The sequence below is a fragment of the Genypterus blacodes genome, unplaced genomic scaffold (genome assembly GCF_046128005.1).
Source record: "Genypterus blacodes isolate CSIRO-AG114 ecotype Tasmania unplaced genomic scaffold, CSIRO-AGI_Gbla_v1 ptg000201l_1, whole genome shotgun sequence".
NCBI lineage: Eukaryota > Metazoa > Chordata > Actinopteri > Ophidiiformes > Ophidiidae > Genypterus > Genypterus blacodes.
This window is the reverse complement of record NW_027467000.1, coordinates 147501-166578: the sequence shown is the minus strand read 5'-3', so window position 1 is coordinate 166578 and position 19078 is coordinate 147501. Positions and strand designations below refer to the sequence as shown.

Below are 19078 nucleotides of genomic sequence, written 5' to 3'. Positions count from 1 at the left end.
TGTGTGTGTGTGTGTGTGTGTGTGTGTGTGTGTGTGTGTGTGTGTGTGCTGCTATTGAGTTCAGTAGAAAACTCTTAGCTTTCTTATACTTTATAACTGGAGAGCGCTGGTGTGTGTGTGTGTGTGTGCAGACATTATTACAGGACAGAAACCTCCTGGAGGTCCGAGTGGAAGCTTTGCAGCCAGAGATGGAGATTTCTAATCCTGGTCTGATCTAACAAGAAAATCAAATGGAGCATTACAGAGTTTGATGAGTCGTCCTGAAGGTGCCAAACAGGAAGAAGGCCGCACTGCTGTGCTGGGACCTTCTGAGTGAAAACATCTCTAGGATACAACCTCTCATATAAAATACTAAATACATTTTGTATGTAATTCAATACGAATGTCGAATCCCTCATCCAGGGGGCGGGGTCAGCGGGAATGGGCGGGGCCAACTTCTGCACAGGGTTCTTTTTATTCTATTGTAACAAACTAGCGGTTTTATTTCTGAAAAGTAAAAGTCCACATTTTCCAAAAATTTCCTTTTCAACAAAGGAACAGAATATGATCATGAGCTGATAAAGGGTTAAGAAAACTATCAGTTAGTTTGTAAGTGAAAAACATGACATATTGAACAGCTTTGATTTCCAAACGTAATTTATAAATATATACATTTGATTTGAGGGTTTCATATCTTTCACTTGTGTATCAGTTTGTTAACATGTTTCCGGTTTTTCTGCCCTCTAGTGGCCAAAATCAGAAGATTAGAAATCACCCACACACAATGCGACACATGACATCATGATATTTAATTGGTCTCCAAAAATCAAAATACACCTTCACATCCTTTTAGAATACAGTACATTTGGCACGCAGCGCAAAGAAAACAACAACAACGACAACAACAACAACAACGACAACAACAACAACCACAGAACACAAATGGAAATAATTCAAAAAGGAAAAAAATAAACACAAGTGACAAAATGTACAAACAAAGCTTCACAGAACAGGGAGTGTAACGTAACACACAGACATTTACACACAGTAACGTTCTGCTTATGAGCCGGGGAGGAGCCACTCTGATACTGGACGTAAAGACATAATACTGTTCAGCTTCACACTATTGGAAATCAGTTTGATAAACTTTAATACAGCTCACGTCCGTCTGAAACAACAGATCCTCACAGGCTGCGTTTCTGATTCAGCGTAACAAACATTCAGACCGGGAAATAAAAGGACTTTCTTTGTCTCATAGATGGACACCGATAGAAATGTTTACATGTTAAAGTAAATGAAGAGGAGGGAAGAAAAGAAGCGAGGATTAGAATGACATAATGGAGGTGAGCTCCAGCGGCTTACAGTCTGAACTCACTCCCTGCTCTGTCTGCCTTGTCTGCGGTGCCCCGACCCGCCAGTAGGAGTCACTGGTGTAGCAACCAGGACCAGATCCCCCCGCCTCCCACACGTGTGGACATGGGTACGTTTTACAAAAAGCTGTGCATAACCAAGACTGTCCACTGAGTGGCGCTGTAACAACGAGCAAACGGAAGGAGGTTTCTCGAAGGTAGCCGTGCAGTCGTAAGTCCAGGCTACGAAAAGATATCTGGTTTACTGTCCTTACTTAGAGAATGTGCATCCATGCTTGACATTAAAGCCGGCGCCCCCTGTTGGAGGAAGCTCCGTAAAGCATCAAGCGCCCCCACCCAAAAATAGAGCGTGCATGAACCGAGAGGCAGAGCGGTAAAGCAGAGCTGCAGGTCTGGACCAGGGCGACCAGCAGAACCTCCCCAGTGAAGGTCACATGGTCACACATGAGAGAAGGAAACTTCCTGTAACCTCACAGCTGAGCCTCATTTACAGTCTCAGCTTTTTGCTGCTAAATGGAGACGCACTGAGCAATCCTCCGTGTGAATGTTCCAGACTTATCACTGCAGCTCTCCTGGAGGAAACCATGTATTATATGAGATGCTGACTGCAAGAATGAGCTCAGTAGTGCAAGAGTGTAAAAGTAGTATTTTTCCTTTCACCGGTTAAGTAGTGTGTGTGTGTGTGAGTACCACCACACCTACTGTGAATAAAGTCTTACACAGCTTATACTGCTGATGGGTTTGACTACTGCTTCAACATACGTGTACATGTACTGTATGTATGTTCTACACGTCTGACTGAAAGGAGCAGAAATGCTTTCGTTCAATGTTTTGCACTTTGACTCTTCCTGTTCTCCTCGTCTCAGGGTTTAGGAGGATGCTGACCCGAGCGTCACAGCAGGAGGCGATGCTGCATGGGGATATCTGAGTCTCACTCTAAGATGTGTGTGTGTGTGTGTGTGCCACGGGTGATCACCACAACTACTGATGGAACAGCCCCATGTGGGGATGTGAGCTCTATGGAAAAGCACCATAGAGAGGAAGGAAGGAAGCATGGAAGGAAGCAAGGAAGAGGCTTTGGTAAAGACAATCAAAACAAAAACAGTCCAAAGTATTGCACATGTACTTCTGTTGGTGTTCAAACTCTCTAAAGTCATAAATGAGAACATTCACATGCACTTTAACTCTTCAGTTAAGACTGCAAATTAGGCAACAAATCCATTCTATCCAAACATCATGAATGCAGATTAATGCGATAGAATACAGCAGGAGTCAATGGGTTAATCTGAGATCCAGATCCAGATTATGGGATTGAAACTCAGACAGACACACAGCGATCCTGAGGGCGTCTCACACGGAGCCACACCTCTTGGCTATTTAAGCTTATTTTACACACAATGTACAGAGCGGGGTGGGAGGGTGGTCACCATGGTTACCATTTCTATGCCAGTTTTGCTGCAAAGGAAAAACTTGTGTCACACGGAAGCGACGAGACGACGACAAGATAAAGAAACTTAAATAAATCATCAACATCTATTAGCGCTGCACACACTCACACACACACACACGCTAATACATTCTGTTTGACACACATTTATCTGTGTTTAGGTCGGACATTCATTTGGATATCAGGAACAGGCCTCCAGCCCGACACACACTCGCTCAAACACACACACACACACACACACACACACACACAAAGCATTTCAAGGATCATGTGATCATAGAGAAGTTTTATTGACGTGACCCAGAGATATTTCTCTTGGTTCTGATCTCGAATTTTCCATTTAAAGGGAAACTTTGGCATTTTTGGGATTCTTCTTCCTGTATATTTGGCTTCATGGTCAGAGTCCATCGCTCCTGTCTCATCCTCCTCCTCCTCCTCCTCCTGCTGCTGCCACATTCAGGCCTCAGTCTTTATACAAATGTACTCATCTTTGATTTATCACTCATTTAGAATTTGTCTGGCATTTTCATTTGTATAGAAATGTCTTATTATCATTATTATTACATTATAGGTCTGAATTCTTTATTTCTTCTTGTCCGCATTTGAAAGAAGGATTCAAGGACAAGTACATCTGTAGAAATGACTTCAGGAGCGTCGAGAGGAAGGAGCGACCGCCTCACTTCCTCTTCACAACAAGACTGAAACCCAGAATGTTCCTTTCATGGTGAAAACTTTGTTGGTTTGTAAGAACAGACAACCAGCCTGACTGCGCTCTCTCTCTCTCTCTCTTTCTCTCTCTCTCTCTCTCTCTCTGTCTCATCTCTCTCTCTGTCTCATTTCGCTGTTCAGGATGTCTGATGGAGACCGTTTTTCTTCTCACACTGGAGTGGCGACTCGTGTTCCTTTAACATGCCCGTAATGGAGAATTCATCAGTGTGACCTCACACTCCATCCCAGGTGGTTAAGTCACACAGGTTAAGAACCAACAACATCATTTCTAGCTTTTAGCGGGACATTTGCTCTTTGTTTAGAAAGAGAAGCTGGCCTGTCTCTGGTCTCTCTCTCTCTCTCTCTCTCTCTCTCTCTCTCTCCCTCACGTCCGTCTGCTCGTCTTTTTGTTTCTTTATATACAATCATCGGTTCCATGAAAAGTGTTGCATTCACATGAAGGTTAAGGGAGGAGAGACAGAGACACAGGACACAGCACATACACACTTCTGTACAGGTAGAGGTCTGCACAGTACAACTACACACACACACACGTCTGTGTCACACACACCGACACACACAATATACACAGGAACCTCTTCAGTACTTGGTTTGGTCTGGATCGATCCACCGCACAGACTGAAGAGCATCAGAGGGAACGTGGGAGCGTTTCTAAGAGCGTCGCCACCTACAGGTCGACTGGGACGCGAACAAACGATCAAACTACAAGAGCACGGATATGCTAATGAGAGACAGAGGGGGCGGAGTGTAATCCTGATGGGGTAAAAGTCTCTAGAGTCTCATTAAATACTGCAGCTGTGTGTGTGTGTGTGTGTGTGTGTGTGTGTGTGTGTGAACATAAGTGAGACTTTGCTGCACGTCTGTCCATGTCGGTGTATGTGTGTTTGTGTGTGTGTGTGTGTCCGTGTGTGTGTCTAGGCTACAGTCTCATCTCCAAAGTAGGAGAATCCTTTGAACTCATCTTGGTTGATCTGCTTGACGATGCCGTCCTCCACCGGCGTGAGGACGGGCTCCTCACGCGTGAAGTCCTGGTCAAAGTTGTTCACGTCCCTTTTGGTTTTCTGGAGGACAAACACAAAGACGTTCAAGTGTTCATCCTGTGTGTGTGTGTGTGTGGGTGTGTGTGTGTGTGTGTGTCTGTGTGTGTGAACTCACGATGCGAGGTTTGAACGGTGGCCTGATCTTCCTCTGCTCCAGCAGCGTCCAGTCGATCTCTCTGAAGAAGGGGTGGAGCTTGATGGCGTCTTCCAAACCCTGAGCCGCCACACAACCCAGGCGCTTGGTCGTACTCTTCGTCATGAACTGATCAACACACACACACACACACACAACATATTGTTCATGTCAACAAACGACAGGATGACAAAGAAGCTGAAACAAAGTAAATGTGTGTGTTTACTTCTTCACAGATTCTGCTTATGAGGCTGCTGTGATGGAGGAAGAGGAGGAAACTACATGACTTCCTCTTGTCTTGCGAACGATTTCGTAAACACTCGTGACGATTACGACACATGAAGTGTTGCGTAATCGTCTCTGTGTATGAAAACAGCCCGGTGTAATCATAAACCGCCAGCGTGAGGTCAAAGAGCGGTCGGCGCTTATCAGGTGACCCTACTGTCCTTCAGCCGGACCAGGCGGCCAATCAGAGCCCGGCCCTGCGGTCAAGTGACCGGTCAGAGTCCAAGACACAGTCCGGTCCAACGTAAACACACACGCACTTTCCCACAAGTCTTTGCAGTCGAGCCGCATCATGGCCAAGGTAAACGCAGAGTTTGTGATGGAAAATTTGGACGGACAAATAAACGGAGGGACGAGTGGCACATACACACACACACACACACACACACACACACACACACACAGACATAATGACACACAGAGGGGAACTGGCCGGCGTTCCTCCAGTGAAGGGACAGGAAGTATGAATCAACATATGACAGCAAGGACAAAAGACACTGAGAGACAAACAAGAGACTGGAAGACCCAAACCATGGCAAGAAGACTAAAGACTGAAAGACAAAGACAGAAGAGTTGGCCCTCATGTTCCATCCATGACGCTCAGCTCAAATCAGCACCAAAAGCAACGCAAACGCCCTCGACACACACACACACACACACTCTGCCTCTGACTGACCGCTTTGAGGATGGACACGGCCTCCTTGCTGAGCCAGACGGGATAGAGGACGTCATCGTGCAGGATGGACTCAAACAGGTCGTCCTCGTTGTCGGCCTCAAACGGCGGCTGGCCCGCCATCATCTCGTACATCAGAACCCCCAGAGCCCACCAGTCCACCGACGGCCCGTAGTCCAGCTCCTGCAGGATCTGAACAGAGGAGACACGGAGGAGAGGAGTTCAAACTGTGGAGACGTGTTGTCGTGGCCGAGTGGTTAAGGCGATGGACTTGAAATCCATTGGGGTCTCCCCTCGCAGGTTCAAGTCCTGCTGACAACGTCGGTCCTTTTTTTCCCATCTGCAGTCGGCCTCATCAACCAGGAGCCCCAGACCTGGACTCTAGCATACTGTGTGTGTGTGTGTGTGTGTGTGTGTGTGTGTGTGTACCTCAGGGGCGATGTAGTCGGGCGTTCCACAGAAGGTCGTGGTCGTGACCCCGTCCAGGATTCCCTCCTTGCACATCCCGAAGTCGGCCAGCTTGCAGTGCCCCTCTGCGTCCAGCAGGATGTTATCAAGCTTCAGGTCTCTGCAGAGGAACAAGCAACCATGGCAACGCTTCATTATCAGGCCAATCTGGAGAACCTTACTGCCTCTTATCTTTCAAAGCGAAATCTGTGAATATTTTGGTTAGAAAACTTTAAACGGTTTGTTTTGCGGAGCTTGAGTGATTCTGTAGCAGATTGTTTTGTTTCTTCTTCATTTTCTGAGAACAAAACTGAGTTCTGAGCTCATTTCAGCTCCAGGGAGTGGTGAGCAGCGCCTCTGCACCGGGACACACACTTCACCTGGGCAAGGACATAACATGGACATAAAGGAAATACAGATCTGGGTGTGTTTAGGTGGTAATGTACAGCAAATGTCAGCTTCTCTCTGAGAGAACAGAGAGAGAGAGAGAGAGAGAGAGAGAGATAGAGAGATGGAGAGATAAGGGTGGCGTGTTGAGAGACGAGGGGTCGGCCATGAGTGCAACCGTTCAGAATTTGATGGTTGATTGCAACAAAAATGTCAACATCAGCTCTGCAGCGCCATCGCAGCCTTTCAGCCTGAGGTGTTTTCACAAAGACAGCCGCCCCGACAGGCCTGAGAGGACACGGGTGTGTGTGTGTGTGTGTGTGTGTGTGTGTAGCCAAAGCTTATGCAACTGTTCTCTTTTTTTGTTTGTCAGATCTAAAAAACCCGACCATCGTGCTTTGCTCTGATCGATGGAGCTTCTTATTAGCAGATCAGTCGTCAAACACATCTGTACACGCTGTTTGATCAGATGCCGACACTGTGACCAAAGGAAGGGAGCTATGCATTGTGGGTAATGGAAACAGGAAACGCTGCAGTTCGAAACAAATGAAGATCGGACGGAAATTGGACTTAGAATTAAATCCAACCTGGCAACCCAAATCACATAAAAGCACCTTTTGGATTGGAGAGTCAAAATGTAAACAAACAAAGAGGAAGAGAGGAAATGAGCAGCTGAGGACATCATCTTCGTCTTCACATCTTAGACGCAGCTCTGCTTTGTCTCATAAACATGTGTGTCCATCTCTTAGGCAGCAGAGAGAGAAATGGAGCGTCTCCGTGTGAAGTCAGAGGTCACACAGAGGTCAAGTCTGTTATTCTTGCTGTTGGTGCGTTTTTTAGTTTAGGTGTGTGTTCACTGCTACCCTGAGCCACTGATTAAACCAACGGCCTGAACATTTCAGACGTTGGTTGGTTGATTGATTGCAGTTCATCTTAAGTTTTCCCTCAGGCAGAAGATTTCCAGCGATGCTTAAAAAACGAACTGCACTGCAATCACATCAATCACCTGCCAGCTGCTCAACATAATGGAGTCATCTTTCCACTACTTTCTCTCTTTCTAAACCCTAAACCCTCCTCTGTCTGTGCCTCATGCTGTCTGTGTGCCTTGCTCAGCGGCACACGGACAGCCACATGTTGTCGACCTGTGCTGTGATTAAACCTGCGACCCTCTGGCTCCCTGTTTGCCTGTCTCACTGCATGTCTCGCACCCAGGCTGCTTGCACACCTGCAGCCAGGACAGAGAATAACATATGTTTATTTTAATGCCTTAATAATTGCGTTTCCGTGGCTACAGACATTAATGGTTGTATTAAGCTTCAGCCTGCTGGGGGGAAACTCAATATTAAGTGGCTGCAGGTGTGGAGCGGCGCTTAATGGAATGATATTTATTTATGTGAAGCTGTGTTTTTGTGGTGTGAGCCCAGGCTTCACACACACTGCGTCCAGGCGGGATCATACATCTGCATCAGCTCTCATTTCATCCTCTGACTGCAGCTTTGATTTATTACACAATGAATGAGTTTGAGTTTTTCATCAAAGTGCCACAGATGAAGCTCCGCCTCGGCAAATCATGTTAAAGTGATCTTATAGTCTTATTTTCATTTAGATTCTATTCTCAAACCTTCCACTCACCGCTGTGCACCATAAGTGAAAACAGGATGGTGTGAGCGTGTTCATGTGAGGCGTTCAGGGCAGGTCAGGACAGAAATACTTACTTACTGAAGAATTTACAGCTTTTTCAGTTGTTTACATGCAAATCACTGATGATGTGTTTTAGTAGGTTTGAATCGTTATGGAATCCAGGGCTCAACACGTTTTAAAACCTCTACATGAATACAGAACTTCTATCTTTGTGCTGTAGAGGAACAAAATGGATCCATAAGAGTCCATTAGAGAGCTACAGACCTGAAAAGAAGCACAGACAGGAGGAGGAACAAAGTGAGTGAGTCCACTTCTGACCTTGATTTGTCTTTCTTTCTTTCAAAACAGAGCTGAGAAGACGGTGCTCTGTCAGTTCAGGCAGTAAGAAAGGCAGCGCACACACACACACACACACACACACACACACACACACACAGTATGAGCTGCAGCTAAATGGAAATCTGGATGGCAGCTCGCCTCCAGAAGCCCAGAGAGAGGATCGGCCCCTCTGCTCCTCGGCCCCTCAGCTCCTCGGGTCCTCAGCTCCTCGGCTCCTTAGCCCCCGTCCTCTCAGCCCCTCGGCCACTCAGTCCCTTTGGTCAGGTCAGAAGTCTGAACCCCCATGTGGCATGTGTGTGTGTGTGTTTATGCAATGTTTCTCTAATATCATTTGATGATTCAATCTTTGACTATAAACAGGAGCTTTACTGTCAAGACCTGTTTAGAAATCATAATACACACAGACAGAACACACACACACACACACACAACCCAGCAATCAGGCTCGATTGAGAGCATTTCCTGTGTTTCATGTTAATCCTGAGTGATTTTTCCATGACGTCATCGGCGGCAACCCAAGTGCACTGTGAGTTCCATCCATCCTCCATCATCCATCATCCATCATCCATCCTCCATCTCCTTTACTCAGAGAGACATTAGTGTCACCATCGCTGTTATGTTGTTTCCCCCTGTCTTGCTTCTCTTCCCACATCTTCCCCCTCCTCACCTCTGCTCTTCTTCTACTTTCCCTCCTTCCACTTACTGCTAGTACAGCGTTTCTTCTTTTGTAGTAAAGGAACACATGTACACACTCTCTACTCTCACATAAAGCATATTTCCATTGTGGTTCTTGTGTATAATGGACCGTGGTCACTTAAAGGCCGTGACCTTGCCGACCCTGACATGAACCAGCTGGTTTGTCCTCAGTATCACATCACACTTTCATTTAGGCGTCAGGCTTCGTGTGCTGCTGTACGCTTCTCATGTTCTTTCAGGGGGACGGCGATGATAGCAGGGATGAGGGCCGATGGGAGGAGAGAACATATGACAGCAGGGAGGAGAAGCGAGGAGAGATGGATGGAGGGGGAGAGGGGGCAGAGGGGGGAGGGGGGAGAAGGGAAGAAAAAGGAGGGAGGGGAGAGGAAGAGCAGACGGAGACGCGGGACACAATGTTCCCAAAACACTTGTTGTTCATTTTGTTTTGATCAACAGAGAGAGAGACAGAGGGGGGAGGGAGAGAGAGAGAGAGAGAGAGAGAGAAAGGGAGAGGGAGAGGCATGAGATGTAATGAATGAAGTAAAGTACCAGGACCTCTACACTTTACAGTCCAGGATTACATTACATTACATTACGATCATTTGGCAGACGCTTTTATCCAAAGCGAATTACATCACCACCCTTCGCAGAGGGGGGAGCAATTGAGGGTTTGGTGCCTTGCTCAGGGGCACCTCGGCAGGGGCTCGAACCGGCGACCCTCCGGTTCCCAAGCGGAAGCACTACCCACTGAGCCACTGCCTCCCTTGATTGAAGTACTTTACACTTTCTAATGACTCAGTAATCAGATGGGTGATTGAGACCACCAAGACCAAGACCAAGACCCAGACCAAGACCAAGATCAAGACCCAGACCAAGACCAAGACCCAGACCAAGACCCAGACCCAGACCCAGATCAAGATCAAGACCAAGATCAAGACCAAGACCATTTTGGTGGATTCTTTAGATAGGTAGATTCTTGGGTGGATTCTTGGGTGGATTCTTTTAACTTTAATGATTTGGTTTGAAACCTGCAGAGACGCCCAAAGAGGCACGTACACACACTCACACACACACAGCATTAGGGTGGTGTGAGTGTATCCACCCTCCTTCATTAATAAAAGCACAGTAAGAGTAACAGAGGGAACAATGAGTCCTGCTGCTGCAGGCACCAGCACCGCTGAGCTCACTGAAACAAAACAGCTCAGATCAAAACAAAATCTAAATAGAATCAGACATCATCAAACCTCTGCGACGCGTCGGCGGCGGCGGCAGGCACACAGTCTGGTTTGGTTTCCTCTCATGGAGTAAAGCTCTGCTACTGCTACAACCACAAACAACTACTACTGTCAAACTACTGTAGAGAAGAAGAAGAAGAAGAAGAAGAACCATCATCAACATGTTACTGTGGTTACTGGCAGGTGTTACCATGGATGCATGGATGCATGTTTTGGTTTAATAGTTATGGCATGGTTGGGCATGGTTACTGCCAGGTTGCTATGACTGCACATTAGTTAGACTGTTCACAACTACATTGCCATGGTTACGGCTCGCCTCCTATGGCTACAGCCCGGTTGCTGTGGTTACGGCCATTTTTACAGTTAGGTTGCCAGGTGCAGTGCAGACCTCTGCTGCATTTAATTTTGCCCAACCAGCCAAACACAAACACACACACACACACACACACACACAAACCTGTCTCTCTACACTGTTGTATCAGCTGGAGCTGATGAGAGAGTTGAGGATGAGACCTGGATTTGTTTTGTCGACGGTGTTTTAAAGTAGAACAACAGCAAGCACCGATTATTAGACAGCTGGTTATTATGGGTCATATTCCACACACACACACACACACACACACACACACACACACACAGACATACACCTGGATGTGTTCTAATGAGGAAAGACAGGACGAGACAGAACTTTATTAAAGGCCTGAGGGAGAAGCACTGCAGCAACAAGGCCACAAGATTCAGAGGGAAAGAAAAGCAATAAGAACACAAATACTAGTGAGGAGGAGAGTGGGCTTAGAGAGTGAGAGTCAGGAGAGTGGGTTTAGAGAGTGAGAGTCAGGAGAGTGGGCTCAGAGAGTGAGAGTCAGGAGAGTGGGCTCAGAGAGTGAGAGTCAGGAGAGTGGGCTCAGAGAGTGAGAGTCAGGAGAGTGGGCTCGATACACAGGCCTGACAATACGTAGTGAAGTAAAACTGTAATTAAGTAATTTTCTGTGGTTACTCCACAGCACTGGTAACCATGAAAACCACATTACCATCCTGCCACATGTCCAACACGACACATGTGGCGATAAAACAACAAGAGGAGAAAGAACAAGAAAAGAATGGAGTGAGAGGATCACAGGAAGGAAAGGCGGCGAGGAAGAGCAATATAATATGGACGAAGGCCTCTGATTGGTCACCTCACTGACCTTTCAATTTCTACTCAGAGAACAAAACACAGCACAGGTCTGATTATTTCTCCGGCTGTTTCCTTATCCTGGTGACTCAGTGTGTGTGTGTGTGTGTGTGTGTGTGTGTGTGTGTGTGTGTGTGTGTGTGTGTGTGTGTGATGGCACCATTCTGTTAATGTATCTTTGTCTTATTCCAAGAAGGAATCCCGGTTGAATCCCGGTTGAAGCAAAACAAAAACGCATTCAAATGAATCCCGGTTGAAGCAAACACAAACATCCACACAAATATGCGTCATGTAGACAAAGCATCACGCGTGTGACGCAGCTCTCACTCCAATCTGTCATGCTAACTGTCAATCACAGAGTTTCAAACTTTACTTAAGTGGAAATAAAGATTTGTTTACTGTTGCTACAGTGATGTCCAACACTGACACCCATTTCCTGTTAAGTTCATAAAGAGTTGGAACATTTTCAACAAATCTGTCATCCAAAAGAGAGAGAGAGAGAGAGAGAGAGAGACAGAGATAGAGAGGGAGGGAGGGAGAGAGAGAAAGAGAAGAGAGAGAGAGAGGGAGAGAGAGAGAGACAGAGAGAGAGGGAGAGAGAGAGGGAGAGAGAGACAGAAAGAGAGCGAGAGCGCGCGCAAGAGAGAGAGAGAGAGAGAGAGAGAGAGAGAGAGAGAGAGAGAGAGAGAGAGAGAGGGAGAGAGAGAGAGAGAGAGAGAGACATAGAGATGATCAGGATAATGCAGGCGTCAGGGATAAATGGCCAAGATCAGGAAATACAATGCCATAAACACACACACACACACACACACACACACACACGCAAACACACACACACAAGCACATTTTTACTTTTGACCGAGTTAAGGCTCCATCTAACACACACACAACACACACACACACACACACACACACACACAGTTTGTCTGTGCTGTGATAACGATGTGACTGCAGCTTCACTTCAGCTCCAGAAGGATCTTTACATCTGAACTGTGTTAGTGTGTGACTGTGTAGATGTTTGTGTTTCTCTTCAGGTCTGTAGGTCTGTGATGAACCCTTACTGATCCATGTCTATAGGAGGAACCCGGCACACACTATAAGATAGAGATCCATGAAAACATAGAGAGGTTTCTGGGTCAAAGGTCACGGCCAGCTGGGTTACCTGTATATGACTCCATGTCTGTGCAGGAACATCAGAGCAGACGTCACCTCGGCCGCGTAGAAACGAGAGCGCGCCTCGTCGAACTTCCTCGACCTTTGAATCTGGAACATCAGGTCGCCACCGTTGACGTACTCCATGACGAAAGAACAACCGATCCTGGAGAGAGACAGAGAGAGAGAGAGGGAGAGAGAGAGAGAGAGAGAGACAGAGAGAGAGAGAGGGAGAGAGAGAGAGAGAGAGAGAGAGAGAGAGAGGGAGAGAGAAACTTGTTATATTCTTTATAGTGATTTACTGATTTAGTCCAAACAGACTGTTTTCATGGTTGAAGTGTGGGTGTTCATGAAGTCAAAAGTGGGTGATGAGCCCACACCCTTCTGTTTAGAAAACAAAATACTGAAAAGACTGATACGGTCTGCGACACACACACACACACACACACACACACACACACACACACACAAAAGCACTGTATGCCGCACCCACTGACCTCTATTCTTGAGGTGCAGTAAACGGCCCCTTTCCTGAATTCCACCCAGCTTTCTTCATATAGGGAATCTGACTGAGACGACGTGTGTGTGTGTGTGTGTGTGTGTGTGTGGGTGTGTGGGTGTGTGTGTGTGTGTGAGGTATAAAAAGCTCTCTATATAAGACGCTGGCAGGAGCCAGCATGTGAGCCATTGTGTGAGGCCTGAGGGCGCAGTAAAGGTGACCTGTCTCACTCACACACACACACACACACACACACACACACACACACACAGAAAACTGTATATATAACGGGGGAGGGGGCTGGTGGGGGCTTCCACTGACACTTTTCCTTACTTTTCTTTCTTGAAAACTTTACTCTTTTAAATAATAACACCTAGCTTTGTTACTTTGAGTACCTGAGTACATTTTACAGCTCAACCTCAGTTTCTTGTAGCTTCCTGTGAGACGTAGAGCTGCAGCATGAATGACTTTACTGTGTCGCCTGGTTAAAGGATGAATGTTTCCTCCTCAGCGGTGCCAGCTGAGCTCAACACTCCCCTTAAATGTGATAAAACAATTAAGTCATTACATTTATTGTTCCAATAGTGGGAAAATGTGCCTGTAATCTTGCTTCAGAAGCCGCCCCCCCCCCCCCCCCCCCCCCTCCCTCCCCCCCTCACCCGCCGCCCCCCCCCTGCTTCTTCTGATGAACACAATCAAAGCAGAGACGACTAAATATAAACATTAGCCACTGGATCTGTGAAGTCCTAACCTTCATTTCCTTTATTCCCCTCTATAAGACGCTTTATCCAAACACACACACACACACTGCAATCAATCTGTCCAGTTTACAACACAACCAGAACAACATGTCACATGGGAGTGAAACACACGGGAGACTACTGAGTGAGTGAGGAAGGCAGAAGGGGGAGGAAAGAAGAGGAAGGATAGAAGAAGTGAGGACAGAGGAGGGAAGACATATTCTTATACACAGAGGCGATGAGTAGTGGGTCCTTGTGTGTTTGTGCCGTCAGCCTGGAGTGTGTGTGTTTGTTTTGGTGCACAGTGATCCGACACACTGACCACATGGGTGGAGCCTCAGTAGGTGGTGACCAGGTGAGAGCACACGACTTCCTGTCTACACGCTAGATCCTAGATTAGGTCCACAGATGCTGGAGGATGTGATGCAGACTCATCCAGAGACCTGCAGAGGGTCCTCTGAGGTCCCTCAGATGGTTCTCCATGGACCCGGTGGTCTGGGACAGAGGCCTTTGGGTCCTGTGGCTCAGGGTTTCTTAGGGACAGGAAGGACGGTGGAGCTCTTGAAGTAGGCAGGGACTTCACACAGCTGCAGAGAAGCTGACCTGTGAAGCCTGGAGCCAGCAGGTCTGCACAGAAGTTCAGGCAGGAGGGGGAGACGCCGCCTGGGCCCGGGGCTTCCCTGATATTCTGTGTCTTCTGAAGTTGCGGGCTCACTTCCTCTCTTCCTCCTGAATGATGCTGGGGGCTGGGTGCTAATGAGGGGGAGCCGCTGAGGGGGGTGAAGCCTTCAGACCTGCAGTGAAAGCCTTTCAGTTCCTCATTTTACTCTCCTCAGTGTGTGTGTGTGTGTAACCTTGTCATTCAGGGTCCTTCACTTCTTGTCCAGCATGTTCCTGCCTTGTTGTCCCCACTTCCTGCCTCCTCCTCAGCTCCATAAGCAGCTTGAGTTTCAGTCCTGGTGACGTCTCCTCACTTTTATTTCTGTGGCAGAGGTTTGCTCTGTTCCTGACCAATAAAGGGAGAGTGTGTGTGTGTGTGTGCTGCTGCTCCATGCTGCAGCACTGTCACATCAGAACTCAAACTGTCGTCTATGTGGACGCAGATTCCTGGAAGCCTCCTCTCCTTTTCCCACTTCAGTCTGTTATGATGATAAAGTCTACGTGACGAAGGCGTCCCTGGCTGCAGTACCTGATGGTGTTTGGGTCCATATGGGACAGATCAAAGAGAGAGAGCACCACATCTTACTGTGAGCTCTGTCATGTTTGCCTCAAATATGAAAACTAGGAGTGAATTATGAAACCTGCTGACATGGATCATCTCTTAAGACCACACTGCACTGTTTGATCCCAGTACATTCACTGAATGTTCTTGGTTCCATTCCCGTCACTGCCAGCCTCTCTCTTTTCGTGGGGCGTTTGACTCTTGCGTAAGCGTCCGTCCGTCCACCTCAGCAACATTCTTCTTCTCTCTGCCGCTGAGAGTGAACTTTAAACAGGAAGTCCAAATAGTTTGTTTAATGTACTCCGTGTCCCACCCAATCAAAACCCAAAGAAACATTTCCTGCCTCCAATTACAAATGCACAGATACCGGCCTCCCTCTGGCGACATACACACATACACACACACACACACGCACACACACACACACACACACACACACACACACACACACATACATTCATCCCATCATATATACTGTAGGTACACACCCTGTGCACCACCGACTGTTATGTCTTGATGGTTATCTGCCCATTGTGTGTGTGTGTGTGTGTGTGTGTGTGTGTTAAATGTGTATATGAATGTGTGTGTAAGATGGAGGATGTGCCCTGTGAGTCTATGGGTCCAGTCTCAACTCGCCCCTTACATAAGCCACCATTTAATCACTTTTTTCTCTGACGCAAACACACACACACACACACACACACACACACACACACAAACACACACACAGAGAGAGAGCACGTTTTCCTGTCTCTCAATCAGAGGACATGTTCCAGAACACAAACAGCTCCAGCACAGGAACATTACAGATGAAGCAGCCGCTTGCTTCTGGAAATAAAGGAGCAAAGCCCTTTTTAAGTTGCCATAACAACCAAACCCTGCATGTTTCTACATATATAGAGTAGAGTTCCTTTGTTTTCTGACTGATTGACCTTGAAATCCTCCCCACAGTAGCTTTAACGATGGGTTGAGCTCTGTAGAGGTCAAGTCTGTATGTTTCCAATGAGTCTCCATAATAAGATGATGTGAGAGTAAATGGATGGACCTCTCCTCACACACACACACACACACATCCTGTTGAGCGTCTCTCCCTCAGCCTGTCGTCCACCTCAGCCTAGCGACGGTGGCGTAAGCGAAAGTCAGACGCAAAACAAAGATTGAAGGATTGAACTTTTGTCCTTTGTGTAAAAACAAAAACAGTGAATTTGCTGCTGCCCCATTTTCCTCGGAACATTACCAACCATTAGTGCTCATTAGAGAAAGCTGATCCCTGTAAAGCCACACTCATTCAACCAATCAACTCTGAGCCCGAGTTTGTGATCCTCTTAACATCGGGGCCTTGGGTTTTTATAAGGACGCTTTATCGCCGCCGCACACCGAGCGTTACGACCGCCGCACAGGGCTCGTGTCCGTCATCGATACAAGAACATTACAAAGACGTTACGCACTGTTGCTTTAAGAGCTGGGTTAGGGTTCAGCTGATAGCAGCAGGAAATGAGTCTAATTGCAGCACAGAGTGTTTTGTGTGTGTTTGTGTGTGTGTGTGTGTGTGTGGCCCTGGAACGTCTCCAAGAATGTTATCCTTAAAACAGTACACACACACACACACACACACCTGACCTGCAGTTATGCTCCATCCCAGGCATCGCTCAATGCTAAAACATCGCCTCATCCAAAACTAAGAAGATATTCCATCACTTTCCAAAACATTTCCCGGCCTGGAAAACACAAGATTCCATGATTTTTCCAAGATCTGTGCGTAGAAATCCTCTTCTCCAAACATCATGTACATACACACAGATTCCTAATGTCGTCAGCTTCTATAAACACACTCTGGGCCTTCAGTTTAGTTCTATTTATTTAATTTTGTACAAATTATTCACCCAATATTCCCGTAATTCCTGACTTTCTGTGATTTAAAACCTCGCCGCTCCCACACGCCGGCCTTGATCCTGACTTTATAAGGTTTTAACTCTAACCTGAGAGTGTGTTTCTCCTCAAACTAATCAAGACAAACTACTCTCCTTCCCAAACTGCACTTCAAACCCTCAATAATCTGGCTTGTTTTGATGGGAATGAGAAGTAAGGAGATATTCAGTGGGAGGAGAACCAGAACCAGCAGCCCCGCAGCACAGACTTGACTCCTGTCAACCATCATGGACGAGGACAGAGAATGTGAGCTTAACAATACACACACACACACACACACACACAAACGCATACACACAGCCTCCCCTAGCCAGGTCGGTGTCAGTGTGGTGCAGCAGCTCTTTAATGCAGACACGTTTGCTGTTGTTGGGTCGAGTCCATCACAGTCACGCTACTTTGTTATTCTCTGAATATCACATTTGTACTCAGAAGTATCTGAACACTCACACAGAGAGAGAGAGAGAGGCCCAAAATGAACTGCCTCTCCGATGTGCCTGGGTCAGAGTGTTTCACAGTATGTAGTTAGTGGTGATGATGTAATCGTTGGGGTTTAAGCCTGTAGAGTTTACGCTTATTCACTTCATTTGTATTATTGTGACACGGATTAAAACGATGTTCCTGTCTCAAGCAGCATGTTTGGCTCACACACACTCACACACACACACACACATCTACGGCTGTTCAGATTTTTGGTATTTCTTCTCCTCCCCTGATGAGTTTTAGTAATGAATCTATTTCATTCATCTTTAATGCGACCGATGTCCCAAAGGATAAACACAGAGGTGAAACTGAGCTGAGGTGTAGCAGCGGTACGTCTCTGCTTTCTGTCTGCACCCGTCTGGCCCTATCTCTTCATCTCTCTCTCTCCCTCTCTCTCTCTGCCTGTCTGTCTGTCTGTCTCTCTCCCTCTCCTCTGCAGAGGAGAACAAAGGTTCATTAGTGACCCTGGATGGGTTCTGGTTGTCCCCGCTGCCTGTGATGTTTGGCATTAAACCTCATTAAAAAACACTCTGCCGCTGTAATGAGAGGCTCTGCTCCTGTTTTTACCAAACACTTCCTCGGCCTTTGTGGCCTCTAGTCTCACTTTCTTTCCTCTCCTTGCACCAAAAACTAACGCACCTGTGAACCACGAACCTGCGAACATGCTTAGGTTAAAACAAAGAAAGAGGTTCAACCGCAAACAACAAGCAAAACACGGCCAAAACTCTCACACAGCGTCAACGACAACAACAAGCTCCTGATGTTTGTGCCCCATTGGTGGTAAAATCTCAGACCAGCAAAGTCGTCGGCCTGCAATAAAGTAAATGGCCTGATGAGGGCGCTCCCACGGCCACAGGCTTCCCTCTCTCCCTCTCTCTCTCCCTCTCTCTCCCTCTCTCTCCCCCGGCTTCCCTGCCCGGGCCCGGGCCGTACGGCGCAGGATGAGGCCCGGCGCTGCAGTTGTATAATCTTATTTACATTTCTCGGCGGTAATTAGGCCGATAGGGGCACGGCCGCGATCCCACAGTCGATTAGGGAGGACGGGAGGACGGAATGAGCCGGGGCGGGGTGGGGGGGCGGGCAGGCGGGACGCAGGTCACACAGAGTACAGACGCCTTTTAGTGTGTGTTTTGAGACTCACGCATGTGTGTGTGTGTGTGTGTGTTTAGAGGAGCCAAGGAAAAAGGTAAATTATCCCGCGAGGGGCCTCACAGGGAAGCGAACACGGCAGACCCAAGCAAACGGAGTGATAGAAAGTTGTGATAGAGACGAAGGAGAGACGGAAAAATTAGGACGAAAAGCAAGGAAAAGCAGGGAAAGTCGGGAATCTAGTGCCATCATTGCTACAAGCGATGGTGGCGTTGTTGTTCCTGCGCTCAGCTGAAACGATGCACGATGGAGATCAGCTGCTCGGTTTCCCTTTGAAGCCGACGCAGCCAAACCCGGGTTATTGAGTTCAGGCCCAGTTAAAGGGCCAGGCC

The 19078-nt window shown here is 47.3% G+C and overlaps 1 protein-coding gene and 1 non-coding gene across 2 annotated transcripts in view; one reads left to right on the top strand and one right to left on the bottom strand.

Annotated features, from left to right (window-relative positions):
* Nucleotides 1-773: 773 nt before the first annotated feature.
* LOC143015407 (protein kinase C epsilon type-like) overlaps nt 774-19078 on the bottom strand; it is a 37987-nt gene continuing 19682 nt past the window's right edge. Inside the window, 6 exon segments of the mRNA XM_076169363.1 lie at nt 774-4586; nt 4681-4827; nt 5660-5848; nt 6086-6224; nt 12738-12880; nt 12882-12893. Coding sequence (XP_076025478.1) covers nt 4440-4586; nt 4681-4827; nt 5660-5848; nt 6086-6224; nt 12738-12880; nt 12882-12893 — 777 coding nt within the window. The 3' untranslated portion in view covers nt 774-4439.
* trnas-uga (transfer RNA serine (anticodon UGA)) lies at nt 5896-5977 on the top strand. The gene has a single exon. It is a non-coding gene; the product is annotated as a tRNA-Ser (tRNA).